The sequence below is a fragment of the Austrofundulus limnaeus genome, unplaced genomic scaffold (assembly GCF_001266775.1).
Source record: "Austrofundulus limnaeus strain Quisiro unplaced genomic scaffold, Austrofundulus_limnaeus-1.0 Scaffold48, whole genome shotgun sequence".
Classification (NCBI taxonomy): domain Eukaryota; kingdom Metazoa; phylum Chordata; class Actinopteri; order Cyprinodontiformes; family Rivulidae; genus Austrofundulus; species Austrofundulus limnaeus.
Window position 1 is genome coordinate 655,340 of NW_013952450.1, and position 11,353 is coordinate 666,692.

The window sequence follows — 11,353 nt, forward strand, 5'->3', positions numbered from 1 at the left end:
ACTGTCAGATCTGTGTTATTTTCTCTTCTTTAATTCATGGGCTTTGCAAGTTCTGCCAAATCTACAGCTGTAAAAATCATCCTGTAAAAATGGGAAAGAATGAATAATATGACAAAACAAGCTACAWTTAAAGGCCAAGAACCCTATGAAGAAATGCATATCACCCACCAACATTCGTGCCAAAGTTTTAACATCATGTTAAGAAATGATGGAGTTCTAGCATTTTTAGTCTAACTTTAAAAACATTCTGTGCAGTTGCATGTAATACAGTGAAGTGTTGTAAACTCACGTTTCAGTTTGCAGACTCAATCTTTCATCAATTTTTTTCATGGAACCTACTGATAGTTTATGGTAATCCCTGTAATCTTGCAAAAACATGAAATACAGTAAATAAAGTAAAATACAAAATGTTTTTGTGCCGAAATTAAGAACAATATAATTTAGTATTTTTTTTTTAATTTAAACATTTTTAAGCCACTTCAGCAGAAAGCAGAACTATGGAAGCCCATTTCCGCCAACCTGATAAAAAAATAAAACTTGTGTCTCATAATTATGACTTAGCTATCTCATTATTATGAGATACTATATCATAATTAAGACTTAACTATCTCATAATTATGAGATAACTATCTCATAATTATGATTTAGCTAAGTCATAGCTTTGAGATACTATCTCATTATTATCTTATTATTATTATTATTATTAGTTATCTCATTATTATGAGATACTATCTCATAATTATGAGATAGCTAAGTCATAATTATGAGATACTATCATAATTATGAGATACTATCTCATAATTATGAGATAGCTAAGTCATAATTATGAGATACAAGTTTTATTTATTTTTTATCAGGGTGGCGGAAATGGGCTTCCATACAGAACTGGATATTAGTTTCTTAATTTCTTCTTCATCAGTGACTTTTTTAAAGAAGAAAAAAAGAAGAAAAAAGTGAAATGTAATGGGAAAGAGTGAAAGAGAGATTAGAAGATATGTGAAATTTATATCAAGAAGACACAAGACAATACACCCGACATCTGGGCTGCACTCCTACAGAAACAGAGATAACAAAAACACAGCAACAAAAAAATGCATATGCATTTAATAATAATGATACATGAACTATGTGATGCATGCCGTATGCCCAAGCTCCTTCTGGTGCACAGCATTTCCGCTTCATAATTGTTTCCTGCACCAAGTGGCCTGTAGCTGCTAACTGTTTTGCTCTTGTGTTCTAAAAATCTGTTTATTTAATTTTATTCTTTTCTACCACATTCACATTTTACTACATATTCACATTTTTTCTACAATTCAAGAGTGCTCTAGGAGCAAATTCCTTGCACATTTTGGGGCTCAGTGTTTTATAAAGTACCTCAAAAGTTAAATTAAAATGTTAATGTTGAAAAATGTAGGATACAGTAGGCTATCTGTTTCAGTTACAGACATATCTCTGCCACTGTCATCCTTATACAAGGCTACAGATGTGTGCTGGAATGTGACGTGACTTGTGTCATGTGCAGGTGTGATGGATCGCACAAACCAATAGGTTGCTGGAATTGTATAAATTTCTACTTCTCATCCAATCACAATTAAACTTAGTTTATCTGAGAAGTATGACAAGTCTGGATAGTTTTTTATGATAACAAGCAGGAATGAAAACAAGCCAACAGGAAAAAGGAGTAACAACTTTCTACTTTTTACACTTTTTTGATGTAAGGAGTAGAAATTTTGCATGACAATGTAAGGAAAAAAAGTAAAAAGTCAGCTGAAAATTACTCAAGTAAAGTATAGATAACCAAAATTTCTACAGTAACYAAGTATTTGTACACCTATAGGACTTCACTGTGCGATGTCGCGCTCAGAAAATTGTTGTGGATCACTCTCAGCTACTACCACATTGCTTAACATTCATATACCTGAGTGAGTTCAAGTCATTTTGACGAAGGCCAATTAGCTGTGGCAGTAAGCATTTGAAATATGTCTATAAAACTAACTGAATTATGCTCATTTTGTGTTTTCTGAAGTCAGCTGTGGCAGCCTTCTTGAACTGGGGGTGACCCCGGAGTGACCCTAAAAGTTAATACGATCGAATGATTACTCCTTCCAAGTTTTATTAAAATTACTTCCCATTTTACGTGCATTTTTCTGTGTTTTGACTGAACTGCAGAGTGAAAACAAGCTTGATGTTTATTTCATGACGATTGTCAGGCCGGCGAATGTGATCCACTTCAAAGGTTAAGCAGGGAAGAAAGGAGAACAGATATCTGCAATTACAAGCATCTAATTACCTTATTGTAGCTACTTAAGAACAACATTAGAAGCTCAGCTCCTGCATTATTCTTCACCCTTATCCTTTTTCCCTTTCCCCAGTGTTCCCACAGTTTTTGCCACCATATTTCCCTCAGGGTCTCTCTGAAACCCTTAAATAATGCACACCGAGTGAAGGGCTTAAAGGGGCTGTAAGATGGATCATTCTCCTCCTTCTGGAGTCATTGCATCTTTCTTACATTGAAGCTTATTTATCATTTTCAGAATGACAAGGCTCTCAGGTGAATCTCAGCAGATCTATATTTAACAGACAGACTCTATTTGAGAAACGTGTTTCTCTCTCTATGATCCAGTTTGCAGGGTGTGACATCACAGGAAAAAATGGGTCATCTTTGTGACTTTGGGAAATTTGCTTACTTATCGAAAGAAAGCAAATAGTTAATATTGTAGTAGGAATTATACAAATATTTTTATGTAAAATAATTTTTACCAATGGGTCTGTACATTTTTTAAAATGGGAACTGGGCAGTGCATCTCACTGCTAGATTATGTTTGTTTTGTGCAAGTTTGCTTTAATAGTTTTTTGTTTATTGCCTTTGTTGTGCATGCAGCTGTAGGGACAGCTCGGAGTTAAAAACTAACTACCCCAAGGTGACCATAGGGGACAATAAAACAAATTACAATGTACAACATGCTGTGTTGAGTATCATATTTCACGGTATTGTACCAAATCATTAATAAAATGTATTTATATTTGTAACTATTATTAAAAGCTATGATATAAAACAGCCTGATTAGCTACTGAAAGTATCTCAGAATAGAATGACATCTAATTTATTTTTTGATGATTGACATAAGTTTAGATGAGAACTTGTAAAAAAAGCTTCCAGTTTAAATCTGAAGCAACTAAAAGACAAAAATACAAGTTTTTCATAGAATCTAATTTGTAGGTAATTATTTAACCAACCACAAAAATGGCTGTAACCCAGTTTTTCTGATACTGAGCTAAGTTTTGTTGCAGGATTAGCTGAGAGTCACCCACGACACACATTTTGAGCTTTAACTGTCCTAGTTTTATAGGAGGTTGGACTCAAAAATGCAGACGGAAACAATGAGATTGAGAAAATAAAACTTAACTTTTAGAACTTTTATAAACACGAGGAGACACGGACATGGCATGGAAACACCAACAATACTCTACTGATGAGTGCTGAAAACAGAYTGAATAAAAAGGCGGGGCTAATAAGGGCTATGGGTGCAGGTGGGGAACAGGTGCAGGTGGGCGTGGCAGGACTGAGGATGGAGATGGAGGACAACAGAGCTGCTTCATGGAAGAAGAACCTCAGTTTAGCCTGTTAGCCTTCGCGCTAGCGCCCACGCTATATTGCCTTACATGTATTAGCTTGGTGCTAGCGCGACAAACAAGCTAAACTGAGGTCCTCCATCCATATTTTCAGTTGCAGGCTGAGTCATTTTTATGTTCCCCTCTCTGTCATGTGGATGGAGGACCTCAGTGACGAGAGGAGAATGTGTAGCGCTGAGCTAATACATATATATGGTGATAGCGTCTGGGCTAACGCTAAAGCTAACAGGCTAAGCTGAGGTTCTTCTTCCATGAAGCAGCTCTGTTGTCCTCCATCCATATTTTCAGTTACAGGCTGAGTCATTTCTACCTTCTCCTCTCTGTCAACGCTCTCTGGTTTCATTTAAAAGAGTCAATCATCAGATATTGTCCAAGATTAACCTTCAGGGTGGATATAGCTCGCTAGCAGCCTCGCACCGATGACCTAGTTGATGTCATCATTTACCCAGGATGCTTTGCGTGTAAATAAAATGGCCCCGTCCGTGTAAAATATTTTTAAACTTTTAGTTTAAAAATGATAAAAACTGAACATCGTACTGTATTTTTACAGTCTTTATTTTACAGTTAAAGTATATGTTTATCATATAAATTCTAAAGTTACAACTAATAGGGGATCCCTTTAAAGACAAAGCATGACATCAAGTCATTCTGTCAAAATATTCACAACGACTGTCTGGACATGTCGATGATTAGGTGTTCATTTTCTCCGAGTTCATGCAAACACATTCATCACAAACACCGCATCATTAGGTTTGCAGAAATTATCATTTAAAGGAGGATGCATCTTTGACTTCCTGCTGGTTGAACAACATAAATGGAATAAATTATAAAAGGTATTGTAATTCATCTTCTGGAGACATGAGCAAAATTGTAAACAGCAATTTAAGGCTTGAAAAAAAAGGCATTTTACCTGCTGCCTTCATTTTACAATAAGATCATCTTATACCAAAAACAGACAGGTATGATGCTGTCATTTTCAGTGATGCCATTGATACAAAAATCTTACCTTAAAAATGTATGACGCCTAATGACACCTGTGAATAATAATATAACACCAAATTATAAAACATGTTAAATACTGTTCAAACAGCCTGCGCACAGAGAACTGGTCACTTTAGAATAAAGCACAATCCTTCACATGTACATGCATGAGGTGACCACACATCTGCTGTCTCATCCCTCGTCAGTCCTCTTGAGGAGGGTGAGCAAACAGAGCAGGAACAGCCTCACCCTTTTATTCAGCAATCTACATGGCAGTGGTGATGAGAGTAATAACCACGGCAGGTTTATTCCAAGAGATTTGCTCAATTTTGGTAAAGACACAGGGCTCAATGAGGAGCAGCAGCTGTGATCCTCTCTGGTCAAATTTAGTCCCAAACTGTCTGAACTGAACTGAATGAACTGATGAAGACTTCAGCTCTGAGTGTGGTCTGACCTCTGCTGGTTAAACATGCATAAAATTGATGTTTTTAAGCATTTTGGCCAGCGTTTGTGTCTAAGTGTGTTTTAAGTGAAAAATTATTGTCAGTACAGGCTTTCAAAAAGGTTTAATCCATTTTTTTTAATTATTGTTTTTTTTTAATTAAAAAAAATTATAAATACTTAGTCCAGCAGGAACTGAATTTGAATTGCTCAGATTCAGTGAATGTGCATGACTTGAAATTGAATGCACTGGTTTGAAAAAGAATTTTACTAAATTGAAACTGAATTTAAAGTTTTGTATCTGAATTAATTTGCTTTGAAACTGTATTTTGGTCTATTAAAACTTCAGTTTGACTACTTTCAATTTCAGTTCCCAAATTCAGATTTTTGTGTCACACATCCTGGTCTGTGAGAAATCCAGCCAGAGTAATCAAACACAGATCCACAGATTTAGCTTCCCTTCTGTAATGTAACAGAGTTGATGCAATCCATTGTAAAAGTGAAAAAAAAAACTGTTATTTTATTGCAGTGATTAATTTCACCTATATGTAGAAAATGTTACATTTACACATCAAGGATCAGTCAGCAACTGATCAATATCTGATCCATGATGTGATGTAAATGTAGCTTTTTCTACATATAGGTAAAATTAATCATTCAAATCATTAAATTCAGTTTCAGTTAAGTGAAATTTATTTTCAAACTTATGCATTCAATTTCAAATTATGCACATTCAAATTCAATTCTTAGTCTTTCTTGCAGGAATGCATATTTTCAACCACTTTTCTGAGATCATTTATAATAGGGAGAAGCTGTTTTGAACAAACTTTGTGAAAGACACATACAGTATGATCAGAATGTACGTGTTGAGGATGACTGTCGGCTGCTACCACACCGGACTGTGATCAACAACAGTCTTTGCTAATGTTGATTAGCTGTGGTGGCCATCTTGAATTGAGTCCAAAGGTTAATCAGTTGTAGATGCTYAACTGATTAAATAATCATTTTCAGAGAGTTCACTGGCGCTCGAGTTATTTCCATAAAACCCCAGAGAAACAAACACACACATGGGCTAAACAGTTATCTTTGATGATATTTAATCAGCTCCTAAGGGAGTAAAGCAKCCAATCAGATACAGTTTGTTCTGAGAACATCTATAAAGTTCACTCTGTTTTAAAGGTTYGGACAAGATGGACATTGTTCCTTGTCTGAACTCAGAATATTACTATACAAACGCTCTCCCTTGAGGATTTCATTACACTCAATAGGTCTGTGTTCCCTGCAGTGTGAGGACATTGTTGTCATCATTTTCACATTTCTATGGCCATTTCACCCTGGCTCCTGAAGACCCCGCAGCCTGAGGGGGTCCCCCTCTGCGGCTCACAATGGCGTCACTTCACAGCTTATCCACTTCTCCTCGAATTCCCTGCTCACTGGGCTCCATCGTGTGGCCGTGCGCAGGTTAAGGAGAGAGAAAAGGCCTAGAAATAAAGCTCCGGAGAAGGAGACGACGAAAAAGAGGCATTGTTTGCCAAGGTGACTCTGTCCAGAGTGTGAAATTAAAACGGTCTGATAAAGTCTACTTCAGCTGAGCAGAGAACTATGAATGCAGGCCCCACTGAGATTATCAGAGGTCGTGTTTGATGATCCGCGTTTCCCTTTTTCTTCCCACTTAAAGCTGGAAAGTGGAGCAGAACATAACAYGGACTGGATTCCCAGCTGAATAAACCAGCTACAGAGGACTTTTCAAGTACTTCTGGGTTTAAATGCACCACAGAACTCAAGGTCTGTCATTCATGCAAGCAGTTTTGCATTATTAATGAATTATTGGCATCTCAGCTTGTTCTTATTGAGTGCATTTATTTGTAAAAAGCACTATCTTCACGGAATATTTAAAGTATTTATTCTTAAGAGGAAATAATCTCACTGACTTCCCTTAAATAAAGTGCTGTTTGAAATATTTTGCAGACAATAAAATACAATTTTCAAAAACAAAACTAACTAGATAAGAAGTGATAAACTATCCTCTACTAAGTTAATAATCCAAAGGTGGATGTCATAAATAAATCAGGGTCATTCATCAATCTCTTTAATTGCACTGTAATAGATGAGGTTCTGTTGAGCTGTCAACATTATCTTATCTGTYCCAGATAGCGCTTTGAAAGGCCTCAGTTTGAAGAAATTAAGTTTATTTCTGGTCGGATTGATGAGCTCATGGCTAGTCTTAGTGAAGCCAACAGCTAAGTGGATTACTGTTGTTTCAAAAGTTTCATTGCAGTTTGAACAAACATCTTTTTATAAGCAGTTTATTATTTGGTTTTTACAGCAGACATTTTATGCTATTCCTGTCAACGTGTCCCAAATGATGGTCAGGATGTCCATCATCATCATCATCATCATCATCATCATCTAGCTGCTGTCACTACTTATTTCAATATTACCATCAAATTGTGAGGCGAGCAGGTGGGATCACAGCTGACCCTTCTCACCCTGCACGCAGCCTGTTCATACCACTCCCCCCAGGCAGGTTTCGGTTCATTCGGACCAGAACATCCCGCCATAAGAACAGTTTCTTCAGTTCAATTCAATTCAACTCAACTCAACCATGGTGTTATTTTTGATCAGGATATGTCTTTTAACCCCCACATTAAAAATGTTTCCAGGACCGCCTTCTTCCACCTGTGCAATATCACTAAAATTAGAAATATTTTGTCCAAAAATAACACAGAACTGATTCATGCATTTGTCATGTCTAGGCTGGATTACTGTAATTCTTTATTATCTGGGCATCTAAAAAAACTCTTTAAGAAGTCTTCAGTTAATCCAAAATGCTGCTGCTAGAGTTTTAATGAGAGTTGGAAGGAGAGATCATATTTCTCCAGTTTTATCTTCTCTCCACTGACTCCCTGTCAAATTTAGAATAGAATTTAAAATATTACTAACATACAAAGCTCTCAACAACCAAGCTCCATCATATATTAAACATCTTATTGTTCCATACTTTCCTAACAGAGCACTTTGCTCTCAGACTGCAGGTTTACTTGTGGTTCCTCAAGTTTCTAAAAGTAGAATGGGAGGCAGAGCTTTCAGTTATCAAGCTCCTCTCTTATGGAACAAACTTCCAGTTTCTGTCCATGAGGCTGACACGCTGTCTACTTTTAAGATTAGACTGAAAACTTTCCTTTCTGATAAATCCTATAGTTAGACTTGGGTTTCCTGAATTATTCTTCATTTCTGCTGCCATAGATTTAGACTGCTGGAGCACAAACTGAGCACGTTTCCTCACTCTGCTGTTGTCTTTAGTCTCTCTTTTCTACGTTTGTTGTAATTATTTCTATCAATAACATGTTTTTTCTTTGTCTTTTCCAGGAGAAGGTGCACCTGGACCAGTTCTTCTGTGTTTGTCTGTCTCTTTCCTGTCCYYCAACMAGCCGGTCGAGGCAGATGACCACCTGTCCTGAGCCTGGTTCTGCTGGAGGTTTCTTCCTGATTAGCAGGGAGTTTTTCCTCTCCACCGTTTGCTCAGGATGGGAGACTGTGATGAAGTGATTCAACACAATCTGCTGGTTTCTTCTTTAGATTGTTCTTTTTATGTACAGTGCCCTGAGACAACCTATGTTGTGACTTGGTGCTATATAAATAAACTGAATTGAACTATTATGTCTGCTCTGATTGCTGTACTGAACCGGTGTACGTATGTTTTATATATTTTATTATATTTTCCCTTTATCCATTGTATTTTCTTTATTTGTTATATTTTATACTTATTGCACCTTTACACCAAAGCAAATTCCTAGTCTGTGAATCCTGTTCATTGACAATGGCAATAAATCCGATTCTGATTCTGATATTTAATCMAAAATATTCATGAAATGCAAATTTGACAGGTTTGTAAATGTTTACAAAATTGCATTTTCACTTTTTTTATTTTTTATTTTTTGTTATGATAGCAGAAATCCACATTGGTCTTTGTCTCAGTCAGACTAGTCACCTCTGACAACATCAGAAAATCAAGTGATCTGCTGCCAGGATCAGTCCACAGCCTTCCTGAGCTGAACCCAACCTGTCACTGAAACTTGCTGACTGTAAGAATAACAATGAATTTTTCCCCCCTAAATACTGAGTGTTCCTTCATCAGTAACCGGTTGCAGAACCTCTGCCCAAAATGCTGACTGCGTCTGTCCTTGGTAATGTGAACGCTACACGAGGATCCAGGATATCAGCCATCAGGTCTCGTCATGTGATTGTAAGTAGATTGGCTTGGCCTGCTTCCTGAGGCGCTGCTGTGCTCGCAGTTTCCTGCCCTTCTGAGTGGCCAGTCCCATCGGCGGGAGGTACATCTGCAGGAACACCATATGACCAAAACACAGAATAAAAAACACAGACTTCACACACATTTAACACCGTCTTTACCTAATGAATGGGCATTACTTACAGGCCTTGGATATGGATTTCTGTAATGTAGGCCTGAAAAAAATTAATAAAAAATGAATAAAGCAAGATATTAGCAGCAATTCTCAACGTTACATCAAAGTCATAACATTAGCTATTTAGAGGGTTAAGAAAAGCTTACAGCATCTCTTCAGTCATACCTATTTCTATCCTTGCTTCACATTCTTCTATACATTGCTTTATTGATTCTGGATCTGTGAGCTGAGAAAAGCAGCACAAACAGAACTGTATTAGTTTTACAACTAGCCCTAAAATCCCTGCTCCTCCTGATCTGAGAGCCGGTGTCGGTGTTTCCGACCTGCTGGTTGTGTCTGAACAAAGCGCGGGCCTCTTGCAYGATGTACTTCCTCTCAGTCTCTGTGTCAGATTGAGCGCCGCTCTGTGCCTGCCAGGTCCGAGCGATCCGGAACACACGCTTGTACAGAGACAAAACCGTGCTGCGAGCAGATACTGCCATCAGGGCTGGAATCTGAAAACATGGCAGCATGATATTAAAAACACAAATACTGCTGTATGGTTTTCTGTGTCTGCACAAATAATAATAATACAATTAGTCATTCAATTTACACCTGTTATCAAGATGTAACATGACATTAATATTTGATGACTAGCAATTAGACATCACACTTTTACTCATCATGTTTATTGCATTAAAGTTAGATGTTTTTGTCTGTGTGTAAATTTAAGTCCTGTCTTCATTTTGGATGTACTACCATTAAATAAATACAAAAAATAAAAGTGTCTTCCCAGTTTCTGTTGCTCTAAGTGTTCATTGATTCTCAAACTAATCACGTACTCACAAATAAGTGTTTTTGTTCAGCTCTAGATTATTTTATATTTCACAACCAGGTATCATTAACTTGATAAATAACTGATTTGGATGGTTTTCTAATGCATTCCGGCGTGTTTAAATGAAAGGAGATGATGCTAATTTGAGCATATTAGCTTATTTGAACTGCTTGTTTTAATTAATTTGTTCAAAATTTACCTACCAGCGCAATCTYGAAGATGTTTTTAGCAAGAAAACATAAATGCGAAATTAAATTCACATCAACAACATTAATATTAATTGCGAAACATTTAAATAATTCCTGAAAACATGACCTACAGATTTCCTTTTCCTCTTTCTTCTTCTGCGTTTTCTTTTTCTTCTTCTTCTTTTTCTTCTTCGGTTGGCAAACAGCTTTACAGTTTATTACCGCCATCGTCTGGCTAAAAATTACACCACATTTTCTGAATTCTGCTGGACTTTTATCATTTTTAATGATTAGCCGCCGAGAACCCATATAGAAATAGTTTTTTTTTTTATGAAAACCCACATAAAGTACTACCTGCTAATACATACGAATATTTAATATTTACCACAGTCTGGAAATCTGTGCTTTGTCCATAATAATCACAGCTAAATGTACCATGTTCTATTTATTATAATCAGACTGGTTAACTCTGTCTAATCAAATTCCAGTTTTTATATAATTTACTTTTGTTGTTGCTCCTCCTAAATCTCCCCACTTTTATTTGAATGCTGTAATTAATTGCCTTTATAAACTTTTATATTTACATGTAGTACTTTTTATTGCTGATCTGTTTGTAGGCATATTTTCTATTTCATTCTACAGTAACATATTTAAATGTTAAATTATCCATACCTGTATAGAATCTCTCCATGTTACACAAACAGTGCTTTTATTGCACATTTTACACTTTACATGAAGCCCTTTAATGCTCTCATTTTCACACAGTTATTTGCATTTGGAGCTACAATGTCTTGCACAAGGACACTTCAGTGTATTACGGGAGGAGGGGATCAAACCTCCAACCCTGTATATATATATATATATATATA

General features: G+C 36.5%; 1 protein-coding gene across 3 annotated transcripts; it reads right to left on the minus strand.

Annotated features, from left to right (window-relative positions):
• Positions 1-8,886: 8,886 nt before the first annotated feature.
• Positions 8,887-10,727, minus strand: lyrm1 (LYR motif containing 1). 3 transcript variants are annotated; one of them, XM_014008100.1, is made up of 6 exons: positions 10,616-10,642; positions 10,500-10,508; positions 9,806-9,976; positions 9,648-9,708; positions 9,491-9,522; positions 8,887-9,395 (listed from the first exon to the last, which is right to left on the minus strand). In XM_014008100.1, exons 3-6 carry the CDS (start codon positions 9,962-9,964, stop codon positions 9,282-9,284), a joined length of 366 nt encoding a protein of 121 aa, XP_013863554.1. In that variant the 5' UTR covers positions 9,965-9,976; positions 10,500-10,508; positions 10,616-10,642; the 3' UTR covers positions 8,887-9,281. The 3 variants fall into 3 exon arrangements, with proteins under 3 accessions (XP_013863554.1, XP_013863552.1, XP_013863553.1); XM_014008098.1 differs by having other exon boundaries at positions 10,500-10,727; XM_014008099.1 differs by having other exon boundaries at positions 10,496-10,670.
• Positions 10,728-11,353: the final 626 nt, after the last annotated feature.